This window comes from Orcinus orca, chromosome 10 (assembly GCF_937001465.1).
Source record: "Orcinus orca chromosome 10, mOrcOrc1.1, whole genome shotgun sequence".
Classification (NCBI taxonomy): Eukaryota; Metazoa; Chordata; class Mammalia; order Artiodactyla; family Delphinidae; genus Orcinus; species Orcinus orca.
This window is the reverse complement of record NC_064568.1, coordinates 70,249,597-70,262,477: the sequence shown is the minus strand read 5'-3', so window position 1 is coordinate 70,262,477 and position 12,881 is coordinate 70,249,597. Positions and strand designations below refer to the sequence as shown.

The 12,881-nt window shown below is 39.5% G+C and overlaps 1 protein-coding gene across 1 annotated transcript in view; it reads left to right on the top strand.

Annotated features, from left to right (window-relative positions):
• Positions 1-12,881, top strand: part of BTBD9 (BTB domain containing 9) — a 416,797-nt gene that overhangs the window by 51,300 nt on the left and 352,616 nt on the right. Inside the window, exons 5-6 of the mRNA XM_004267648.3 lie at positions 4,048-4,267; positions 7,983-8,102. Coding sequence (XP_004267696.1) covers positions 4,048-4,267; positions 7,983-8,102 — 340 coding nt within the window. The remainder of the gene's footprint in view (positions 1-4,047; positions 4,268-7,982; positions 8,103-12,881) is intronic.

Below are 12,881 nucleotides of genomic sequence, written 5' to 3'. Positions count from 1 at the left end.
TTTGGATATAAATTGTGGTGAGTTGGTTAGTAGTCTGGACAGAAGCTTCACTAAACAGGGAATTAGGCCATGGGTTTGAAAATTATAGTAAATACAATGTGTTGACTATCTGATGTGTGAATTGGAATAAAGGTAGTAGAGAAATAGTATGGTAGCTAGAGGGAATGGGTCAGGAGAGGTTGGAGAAGAGATTAGAGATGCTAGAGGGTGATGCTGGTTGAGGGTCAGCCTTCGGTAAAGGTAGGAGGGTAGAGAGGGGAGAAGTAACAAGATGAGTAATATAGTTTTAGCCTTTGTAAATCTTAATTGTTGGATCCTTTCTTATATAAGCTCCTTTTTTCCCCTTCTTGCCCTAGTTTTGATTCGAGGTGTTGATAGGGCCTCAGAACTGGTTTAGTTATAAGGATAAGTTTGGGACATTGCAGCAGAACTGAGGAGAAGCTTTGGACATTTCATGTAGTTACTGGTAGCTTGGAATTGATCAGCTGGTCAGTATAGGTGTCAGACCTGGGTTACTATAGACCCATGAAATTACCGTGAAAGGGAGTAATTAACCAGTTGAGGACCCCTCAGTTCTGGAATGATATGCTGCTCATAAATGTTAAATTCTTCATTTTGGAATAATTTAGTGGAAGCTCAAGGAGGAGATTATACAAATGCTTGAGAATCTTTTATGTAACTTATAAACTCGAGAAATGATTAAGTAGCAGACTGTTTTTCTACCTTTTTAATTATATGAATAGTAAAACTAATAATAGAAATAACTAAGGAAGCATATCACTTTCCTCTCAGACCCTAAAAAATATTTATTCAGACATTCATGCCATTTTTAAAAAATCAGATTTCTTCACAGTTAGGGAAAAAGGGGTCTAAAATTTCAGAACTGTTCCTTAGCTGATGGTCTGGAAGGATAGTTCTGCTTATTTTGAAATTATTGATGAGATTTATCTGTTTCTTTGTTCTTCCCTGGGTATAGGTTCTGAGTCTTTGGGGACTTTTCATGAAACATTGAGAGGTTCTATCTTGGGACTAGGGAATTAGTATCTAGGGGCATAAATACTAAATCTTTTTTTTTTTTTTTTTTTTTTTGTGGTACGCAGGCCTCTCACTGCTGTGGCCTCTCCCGTTGCGGAGCATAGGCTCCGGACGCGCAGGCTCAGTGGCCATGGCTTACGGGCCCAGCCTCTCTGCCACAACTACTGAGCCCACGTGCCACAACTACTGAAACCCATGCGCCTAGAGCCCATGCTCCGCAACAAGAGAAGCCACCGCAATGAGAAGCCTGCATACCACAGCAAAGAGTAGCCCCTGCTCGCCACATCTAGAGAAAGCCTGTGCGCAGCAGTGAAGACCCAATGCAGCCATAAACAAACAAACAAATAAATAATAAATAAGTAAATAAAATTTGTCTCATCTATCACATAAAGACAGTAATAGCAGTGAACCGTTAATACTTTGAAAACTCTTTGACTCTATTAGTATTCTGTCTTCCCAGTTGTAGTTTTTAGTATCTTTTAGTATCTTCATCTGTAAACTAGGGGGTTCACAAGTCATCTCTGCTGAGGATTCACAAATCACAAATTTGAAGCTTTTCTTTGCTTGCTTATAAAGTGCTTCATCTCTAGATTGGAGGCACCAGGAGGGCACAGCCTATCTCTCTCACAGGGTACCTGGTACAGAATGGGTCTTCAGTAAATGTTTTTTGACTAATTTAATTCTTATAGAGTACTTTGTAGACTTTATTTTTTTATTTTTTTATTTGGTTGCGCTGGGTATTAGTTGTGGCTCACCATCTCCCTAGTTGCAGTAGGTGGGCCCCTTAGCTGTGGCATGCATGTGGGATCTAGTTACCTGACCAGGGTTCAGAGACCTGGGCCCCCTGCGTTGGGAGCGCAGAGTCTTAAATACTGCACCACCAGGGAAGTCCCATGGTAGTTTAGCATATATTATTTATAGTGTAATTTTTACAGTAGCCCCGTGGGTGGGTTGGGTAAAATATTATTATTTTTAGATGAGAAAACAGATTCATAGAGACCAAGAGGCCTCATCAGGGATAATAAGTGGTAGAGCCTGAGTCTCAAACTTAGGTTTTCTCATTTTAAGTCCAACTTTCTAAAAAAAAAGCTATAATAGACTGTTTCTTTCTTTTGGGTCCTAAGTAACCTTAGAGGGAAGGGACTAGTAAGAGGGAAAAAGTATGGTCTTCCCATCAGAAACCCTTTATGAAGGTAGTAGCAGGGCAGGGCCCCTGGAAACAGATTGCATGTGTTCTGATAGCACCTCAGCTCCTTGCTGGCTGTATGGCCTTGGGCAACAAAGTCCATTTAACCTTTCTCTGCCCCCACTTTCCCATCTGTGAAATGGATATAATAGTAGTCCTACACTCAAAGGATTATTATGAGGAGTAAGTCAAAGGAATTAATAAAGTTTGTTAAATAAATATGAAGAATATGTGTGATTTTCATGAGCTAATAGAACGTAGAACGTTATAAACTGAGCACTTAGGCCTCTGGTGGTAAGAAGTTGATCATGACTAGGTTTTGTTTTCATTTGGTTTGGTTATCTCAGTTGCCCTAGTCTTTTGAAGGTTAATTAAACTTACCCAACCCCCACTTTTCAGCTTCATTTTTAAATCATCTTTCCCTGTCTTCATTTGAAAAAAAGTTTCTAAACCCACATTTGCCAAGAAATCTACGATGATGAATTACTTACTCCTTTTCCCTAAGAGCCTAATTATAGCTCATACTTTCCCCTATTCAAATCACACAGCCAAGATGTACATATTCTGTGAAAATTCAGCATTTATTTACAGTCTGTAAACTTGCTTAGTTTTATGTGTGCTTTTATACATATTTTGTAATAATACTGGCAATCTTTTTTTTAGAGCTTACTCTGTGCTTTGCAAAGATCATCTCATTTAATCCTTAAACAAAAACACCTGGGAGATGTTGCCCTATTGAGAAATTGACGTTCAGAGAAAGTGACTTCCCCAAATTGATACCATCTGGTTAAAGGTGGCACCATTATTTAAACTCTGACTTTGAATCTCAGGCTCTTAACATCTACTTTATGCTGCCTGTTGTCTCTCCATGGAGAGTGTCAGTTTTAGAATGTTAGTACCTGGAAGACAGGTTCTAGATCTGTGAAGCAAAATTTGCAGAGGACTTCAGAGTCCCAGGAACAATTGACTCTTAGTACATCTAGTGTTGGAGAGGGGAGGGGGGTTAATTATAATCATAGTATTAATTTTTTTTTTTTTTTTTTTTTTGCGGTACGCGGGCCTCTCACTGTTGTGGCCTCTCCCATTGCAGAGCACAGGCTCCGGACGCGCAGGCTCAGCAGCCATGGCTCACGAGCCTAGCCGCTCCGCGGCATGTGGGATCCTCCCGGACCGGGGCACGAACCCGTGTCCCCTGCATCGGCAGGCGGACTCTCAACCACTGCGCCACCAGGGAAGCCCCATAGTATTACTTTTGATGACAGACTGAATTTTTTTTTTGAATTTTTATTTTTAAAAATATTCAAGTGAAGTAAAAATATATCTTCTTTTAAACATATTCTTGGTTTTTAACTAATTGTTTCAGCACATCCTTGTATGACCAACAGCTCCGCTGTATTGGGGTCTTTCTCTTTCTGTTTTATAAGATGTATGACCTGTTTGCTTTGCTTTTATACTTCGTGCTTAGTCCAGATGGCAGGTACAGGTCATTTTACATGCTAGTTTTGTCCAGTAGATATTAAATTAAAGCTACTAATAGAATTAACTCAGTAGAGCTGGTTTGTTTGTCCTAGAACATGTTTTTTTCTAGTATTTACAACTTTTTCTTAGTAGTCTTAGTCCCAGGTACTTTGTGGCTGTGATGATGTCATTAAATTTCAACTGTGGTGGTATCTTAATCCTCACAGACACTCCATATCTCGTCTCTCTTGTTAAATTAAATGCATATACTAGCATCAACTAAAATGCTAGAATTTTATCTTTTTTCCCAAAATGCGGAAAATTTCATAAGTAACCATTAACCTTACTTCTTCTATTTTTAACTGTAGTACCAGAAGAAAACATTGCAACTATGAAATATGGAGCCCAGGTGGTAAAAGGGGAGCTGAAGTCTGCCTTATTAGATGGTGACACTCAAAATTATGATTTGGATCATGGATTTTCTAGGCACCCAATTGATGATGACTGCCGTTCTGGCATCGAGATTAAGCTAGGTCAGCCGTCCATTATCAATCATATACGGATACTCCTGTGGGACCGAGATAGCCGGTGAGTCATTAGCATGACTTGGAGAGAAACTGACATGTCTGATTGAGATGGCCTAACTTTGTGGTCATCTGCTTTGGCTTAAGAGATTTGCTGGTTTATATCTTTGTCATCACTTTGCTATTTCTCTTGAAGTTTAGTTTTGGGGGAAGAATTAAAGGGTGCGTTTCTTTAAAAAATAACATTTTTTGCTTTTTTCTGCTTATAAAAGTAATGAATATGTGTTTATTGTGGAAAACAGAAAATGTAGAAAAGCACAAAGAAGAAAATAAATATTGCTAGTAACCTCACTGCCTATTATTAATTTTTATATTTGTCTAACCAGTACTTTTTTAAAATTAATTGATTTTATTTTTGGCTGTGTTGGGTCTTCGTTGCTGAGTGCGGGCTTTCTCTAATTGTGGCTTGCGGGGGCTACTCTTTGTTGCGGTGCGTGGGCTTCTCATTGTGGTGGCTTCTCTTGTTGTGGAGCATGGTCTCTAGCTGCGCGGGCTTCAGTAGTTGTGGCACGTGAGCTCAGTAGTTGTGGCTCGTGGGCTCTAGAGTGCAGGCTCAGTAGTTGTGGCTCATGGGCTTGGTTGCTCCACGGCATGTGGGATCTTCCCAGACCAGGACTCGAACCCCTGCCCTGTGCATTGGCAGGTGTATTATTACCCTCTGCACCACCAGGGAAGTCCCTAACCAGTATTTTTTTGTTATGCATAGTCACACACACACACACACACACACACACACACCAGAAACCTGTAAAACCACACATAGTTTTACAAAATAAAGGTTAGATGTACAAAAAGTAACTTCACTTTTCAATTAATACACTGTGAATATTCTACTCTTTTAAAAATATTCCTGTAAAATGTTACTTTTAAAAAATTTTTTTGAAATATAGTTTACTTATAATATGTTTAAGTTCTGTACATATATATATACAAATATGTTTTACATATATATTCTTTTTCATATTTTCCATTATGGTTTATTACATGATATTGAATATAGTTCCCTGTGTTATATAGTAGGGCCTTGTCATTTATCCATGTAAAATGTTACTTTTAATAGTTGTTTGGTATTCCACTATATGAGTTACCATGGTTTATTTACTTGATTCCTTACTTTTGGATATTATGATAACTTTTAAAATATACTTTATACTGTGGACAAAGAAAAAAAATTGTCTTTTGGTGTGAATAAATATCATTATCAAAACAAAAGAAATATGTGAAAAAAACTTGATGGGCTCCAGCCTAGGAACCCACCAGTTTCACAGTGCTTTCAAGATTCTGCCTTCCTTTCTAGCCACTCTGATGTTTTCACCCACTGAGTTCAGCCATGGCAGAAGTACCAGAGCAGTAGGATGACCAAGAACTGAACAGTCTCCCTCATTGCTGCTCGTCATTAACCTAAACCTGTACACCCAGTCTCTCTCTGGTGTACAGTCTCCTAGGCCCTACTCATGCCTCTTTGAGCCTGGGCATGAAGGGCTTAACAGTAAGGGTGATGAGACCCTGCAGATCTTGCTGGTTAGTTCATTTCTCTTGTTAGCACCACTGACCGCCACCCTGGCCTTTCAGGCCATTTGAGCCAAGTGTGAGGGAAGCTTTATGAAGTGAGAGTCAGCATTTCCCATGTGCGTGGGTATTGGAGGTTATCTCCAGGTTATCTCATTCTTTTTAATTAAGAATATGTTTCCTGATATGTATCGTTGGATATAATATGATGTTTAGTTGGCAAAGTGGAGCAAATTTCACGTATTATTTACAAGAGTCTCTGATTAATAATAGTAGTAGGCACTGTTCTAAAAGGTTTACATATATTAACTCATTTAGTTAATAATGCAATTAGTATAAAAATAATAAAGAAAAGGTTAGTACATTTGAAACTGTAAGTACTTATCATCATTTCCAGGATGTTAAATATTTATAGGCCACTTTGTTTTATTTTTTTATTTTTAATTAATTAATTTATTTTATTTATTTATTTTTGGCTGCGTTGGGTCTTCGTTGCCGCGCACGGGCTTTCTCTAGTTGTGGCTACTCTTTGTTGTGGTGCGCCAGCTTCTCATTGTGGTGGCTTGTCTTGTTGTGGAGCGTGGGCTCTAGGCACGCGGGCTTCCGTAGTTGTGGCGCGCAGGCTCAGTAGTTGTGGCGCATGGGCTTCGTTGCTCTGCGGCACGTGGGATCTTCCCGGACCAGGGCTTGAACCCGTGTCCCCTGCATTGGCAGGCGGATTCTTAACCATTGCGCCACCAGGGAAGCCCCAGTTTGTTTTAGTATGTGCGTTTCATTCACAGGGGACTTAACTTTACCATGTACTAGTTCCTTTCTCACAGAAGTTATCATTCTAAGCAAAGGTGAAAAATTCAGAATCTTAAGCCAAAAAGATTCTCACATGTGTTGTAAAATTATATCCTGCATTGCTGATAACCCAGAGAGGTTCAATAAAAGGTTATAACCAGTTTGAGACTGAGCCATAAAATGGATGGGAGTGAGGGGACAGCAGAAAATGAGGGGATGACACAAAATAAGCTGACCTTTTCTGGTCACAACTGTTGGTTGCAGGCTGACATTTATGGTCACCTAAATCTTCTGAGATTGTTCCTGTTGATATTACAGTACAAGTAATAACTGCATCTCAAATTTAAATTTGGCTTATGACAGGGGAATATAGATTTGTTCAGTATGGAACCAGCATGTAATGGTCCAGGGTAGCTGACCAGGGGAGGATGATAGGCTGTTTTCATTACTGCTAGATTATTAGCTGCCAAATTTTAAGTTGTACCGAAGAGGAATACATACGATCTCTTCACCCATGTCATTAATTTTTCTGCAGGCTGTATCTGTGTGTGGGATGGTAGGAGACTGGGAGGAAGCAGGAGATAAGCTGGCCTCTGTGAGGAACCATTCTGAGTTGGCTTCCCTCCTGAGACAGGAGGGCTGGGTGCTCAGGCCAGTGAAGGTAGAGGGAGAAGGCACACTTCTCTGTTTTCTGTCCTCTCTCTGTCATGGCTTTATTAACCTGTTAATACGGTATATGCAAGGCATCCTGGTCCTGTTATATCTTATATGCCTGATATGTGACAAGCACCGTGCTAGACCCCGGATATATGCAGATAAATATGGCATGGTCTGTGTTCTTAACCAGCTTGAGACCTTATAAGGCAGACAGACATGCAAAGAGATAATTTCAATACATTGTGGCGAATGCTATGTTAGGGGGATCTATACACATTTCGTCATCATCAGAATTTGGTCATTATGCAGAAAATGTAATTCATGAATAGTGCATTTTTTGTACCTTTTAACATTTTATTAAAATATAACTTCGGGGGGCTTCCCTGGTGACGCACTGGTTAAGAATCCTCCCGCCAATGCAGGGGACATGGGTTCATGCCCTAGTCTGGGAAGATCCTACATGGTGCGGCGCAACTAAGCCTGTGTCACAACGACTGAGCCTGCACTCTAGAGCCCGCAAGCCACAGCTACTGAAGCCCGCACGCCTAGAGCCCGTGCTCCACAACAAGAGAATCCACCACAATGAGAAGCCCGCGCACCGCAAAGAAGAGTAGCCCCCGCTCGCCACAACTAGAGAAAGCCCAAGCACAGCAATGAAGACCCAACGTAGCCAAAAAAAAAAAAAAAAAAACTGCTAAAAAAATATAGCTTTGTATTGTTATTTTAATATGATACTTTTTTTCTGCCTTTTTCCTTTTGATTCATAGGTCTTATTCATACTTCATTGAAGTCTCAATGGATGAACTTGATTGGATCAGAGTGATTGATCATTCGCAATATCTGTGTCGTTCTTGGCAGAAGCTGTATTTTCCAGCCCGTGTCTGCAGGTTAGTTCTCATGGCTTATAAATGCTTTTGATGTTTGTTTAAAGAGATCTGGATGTTGAGAAACAGATTTCATTTTTCTGTCTCATAGAGGAAAAGTTTTCCAGGAGGATATCAGTTACTAAATGCGTCCCAACTAAAAAACTTAGGGATACTATGGAAAATTAAGCATCTTAATATTTAGAGTGTACTGTGGAACTGTTTTGTACCATATTTATGTAAAGGCATGTAAATGAATAAGAAGGGACGACACACTGAGAAGTGGAAATGCTTTTTAAATTCCATGCTATACCTTGAAAGCAGAGTTATTGTTAGGGGGTGCGTTCTTTTCACAAAAACCATGAGAGATATTTCTGGAGGCTTCCCTGGCAGTCCTCAGGGCCAGGAGGAGATTTTTGGATGCCATTGTGCATGTTCTTTTTCTAGGTCAGTGGATATCAGTGGAGTTTGAAAGAGCAGGTGTTTCTAGTGGGGTTGGGTTTGGGGCAAGGGAGGCTGAGCTGGTGGGGCTCCAGGCTCACACCTTCCCTTCAACCAGAGCACCTTAACTTTTATTGTCATTATGTATTTTAGCTCCATGTAAGTTTGTTTTTTAAAAAGTACTGATAAGCTATTCTAACATTTCATATTCTTACTTTAGATGTAAGCCATCTTTTAAGCTTTCTTTCTGAAATTCTGCAAAACCAGTATGAATAATGAATTTGGGAGTCGGGAAAGGTGGTTAAAGGCCCCTGAAATTCTGTTGTGTTTTTTCTATTGTGATTTTCCCCTTGGAAATTTCCCTCAGATATTCTTTACCCTAAACTCAAGAGATTGAAGGCAGAAAGTGATTGGTTCGTTTAATGAAGTGTGTCAAGAAGGGATATGGTGGGTGTAAGCCAGGGAGCACGTGGAGCTGGCCCCTTACCCACTCTGCTCCACACCTGTACTCGTGACCCCAGCTGACATCCCTGTGTGGCTGAGTTGGAGCAGATGGGGATGCCCCACAGCACTTACTCTCTCAGTCAGAAGGCACCCTTATACTTATTAAATGCATGATCTGACAGCATCAGGCTGAATTCTTACTTCTACCACAGGAACTCCACAAAACCTTTCAGCCTCTGGTACAGTAAAGAATGTCGCCTACATTTTTTTTTATTATGGGTATGACTGGACACAATATTGTTACCCAAGGATACTCTTGTGTGGAAATGAAGAAAATCAATTTCATTTCCCCAAAGAGGGACTAAAGTGTCTCAGGTCTAGCAGTTGCTCTTTTATCAGAGGAGTTTTGAATGGATTAAAATGAGAGGGACAAGAAATTGAGTGAAGATTCTGTATCTCAGAACTGCCTAGGGATACGTTGAGAGTGACAGAGGGGCCCCGAGGTAGAGGAGGGGATTGAGTCTGCATCGACTGACATTATTATGGCTGTATCAGATTAAAAAATAAGCAGCATAACAACCAAAGTGTCTGACGTGGACCAAAGGACTGTGTGTTTGTATTTAATTTGAAACACTAGGAGCACGACTCCCAGAACAAATCATCGTGACTGTAATACCAGCTATGATAGAGGCTGTGTGCTTTACCCATCTGAAAACTCCTACTCTGTGGAGGGAGACGTGTACCCTCAGTCGTGATCTCTGGCTTTTAGAAAATATAATTCCTCTCATTTATTAATGGGTATTATTTATACTCTCTTTTCCTTATTTTGTCTCTCCTGTGTGGCCTTGCCTTTGTTGATGTTGCTTTTATGTGTTGTAGAGCCTGGCTGTTTTCATGATTCTAGTTTTTGTCTTGGTATAGCCAGCACCCACGCTCGTTGAGAAAAACTGAGCAAAGGTGATGTTAGAGACAGTGATAACAAGAAAAGGAAGGAGTCTTGATATGCATTTTAGTGAGAAAACATTTTAATATTTATAACCACTTTAACTTACTATGTTACTACATTCCTTCATAAACTCTGCCTTTTGTAATAGTTTGGAATTTTGGAAGTATTTTAAAATGAACTTAAGAATAAGTCCCTATTGATTATCCAAGGATGTTTCATGCTTGGTGTTTCTTATCTTCACAATCATTTATTGACTTCCTAAACAATGTTCTAAATACACTTCTTTCAGGGACTTCACTGGGCACATATAAATTCTTTATTTCCTTAGCACGTAAGTGTTCACTTTGCATTGTGTTAGTTAATTTGCACATTTGTATGTCACTCTTGTTCTTCAGTGTCCTTTGCGTGTTTGTCTTGCCTCTCATACTAAAATTACAAGCTCTTGGAAGCAAGGAGTATGGATTCTAATCTTTCAGTATTCTTGTGCAGTTCTCAAGTTATGACCTTGTATGCAGTAGGTACTCTATAAATGTTAGCACAGGTTTGGGGTCAAGGCACTGACCAGGTAATGAAGAGAGACTGATTCAATATTAATATGTACATATATTCATTGGTGCTTTTTATCCAAGTATTTGTTAAAATGTATATCTGTGCTGGAAAACTCTGGAGTGGTAAATGGTTCTGTACTCTTTGCAAAGTCTACTTTCTGTTTTTTCTTCAGGAAACTGAATTTCGAGGTTAATTCTGAAGGATGCAAGTGTTGTATATTGATGAAAGATTTCATTTAATATATTCACTAAAGAAGAGATACTCTGTGAATTGTGAGATTACCCAGCCCTCTCTCTTGAGTCTAGGTTGAACTAGACTCAAGTTCAAGTTTATTCATGTAAATCAGCATCGGGTAGTAGGAAAATCATGGGCTGCAGAGTTAGAGCTCTTCTCAAATCCTGGTTTCATCTAATATTGGCATTGTGATCTTAGTAAAGTTGTGCCTCTCCAAGCCCTCATTTCTACACCAGTGAAACAGGAATAACAGCACCCTTCCTGGGGTCTGCTGTGGAGGGTTAGATGACAGAGCATATGTACAAGTACTGAGCACAATGCCTGGCCCAAAGTTAGAGGCTCAGTAAATAGTTGTTTTTATTACCTTTTCTACTTTCTGCGACTCTGAACTGGTGTTTGGCCTTCAGAGAAAGAGAGCCATCCTGCCATTCTCTGTAGCCATGGTGGCTCTCAGTGGTGGCTCTCAGTATGAGGAAACTGTTCCTTATCTCAGGAGTGTGGTCCTTTCAGCACTTTTCCATATTGCCAGTCCACACACATGCCTTCCATGGTTCTCTTTATCTTAGTAATCTTCCCATTTGTATGTTTCCAACAGTTTTCATACATTTTGGTTTTGGTAAAGCATTTTTTAATTGTGGTAAAATATATATAACATAAAATTTGCCATTTATATATCCTGTGGAATGTAATTTAGTCAGCATTTCCCCTCACCGAGATAGTGGTGATAAGGATAATGTCAGGCTTCAAAGCTGGAGTGATGGTTACAACCACAACAGTGAATGGAGAGAAATGGTCTGCTCTTTCTTTCTGGGTCCTTTTTAGGAATGCATTGTGGGTCAAGTGGGGACTGCTCAATGTAGCCAAAAGCTTAGACTAATAACAACCCCCTAGCCCCCAGCTGGAAATGAAGAAAAATGATGTCAATTTTGGTACAGTTTTTCATATGATACTCAGAACCATCTTATATCTTATCAGCTTTGCCTTTTTCAGGAAAAGGAAATTTCTGCTTTATCCATAAAGTCCCCAACCTTCAAACTGTCTTCTTGGCTATCTAGTAAGCTCTCTTCAAGTCCTTCCACAGCTTTCTTAGTTGGTAGAGCCTAGGACTGAACAAAAAACACTAACAAGGAGTGGAAATATTGAGTGCCCTGGGATGCTTTAAATTTTTTTTCTGGCTTTTTCTCAACACGATGCTGGTAATTTGGCAGCTGCAAAATGTTGCTGAAATATGAGAAGACTTGAAAACATGGATGTGAATGCGTACAGAGGTAGCCCGCATAAGGCTGGTAGCTGGAATTACAAAAGTGAACTTGGTATAAAACCTGGGAGTTGAGGGAGAGGAATAGTGGGCCTAAAAGCACAGTCCTTAAGAATATAGCTATTGAGAGAGGGAAGGAAAGAGTAGGTGGCAGACAGGTGTACTGCAGGGGCTGGTCAGAGAGTTAGAGGAGAATCCGGGGGAGCACAGAGGCCAGAAAGGGTGTTGAGAAGGGTGCATCTTGATGGTTCAGAACATGGCACAGGATGGATGAACTCACTTAACACAAAACTGAGCTTCTTTCTTCCTTTCCTTTTGTTTTTAATTATCAAAATGGAAATGTCTTTTTATGACATTTTAATTATAAAATTATGATGTAGTACACATTTTAAATATTGATAAAGCTTGCCCTCTGATACGGCTGTACTCAGTCTCTACCAATAGCACATAGAAATGCCCCTTCTCCAAACCCTCACCAATGCAGGCGTTGTCAGCATTTTGCCAATGTGATTTATGATCTGTAAAAAATTGTCTTACTTTAAGTTGGATTTCTTTTATCGTCTGTGAAGTGTAGGGTATCTTATAATACTTGACATTTGTTATTTCTCATTTATAAAAGCCTATTTTTGTCTTTTGCATATTTTTCTTCTGGGGTGATTATCTTTTTGGTTTTGGCTTGTGAGAACTTTATGTTGGTATGTACACCTTGATACATATACACATATATATCGTATATATGCGGTGTATGTATACATGTAGACGTATATTTGTGTATGTATGATTATACTTTTGCCTATCATGTACTGTGCAATTTGTTATTAGTTTTTAGTGTTTTATTAGTACTTTTTACCATATAGAATTTTATGTTTAAAAAAATGTAGTCAAATCTGTCAGTCCTTTTTATGGTTTCTGGTGGTCTGATATCATGTCT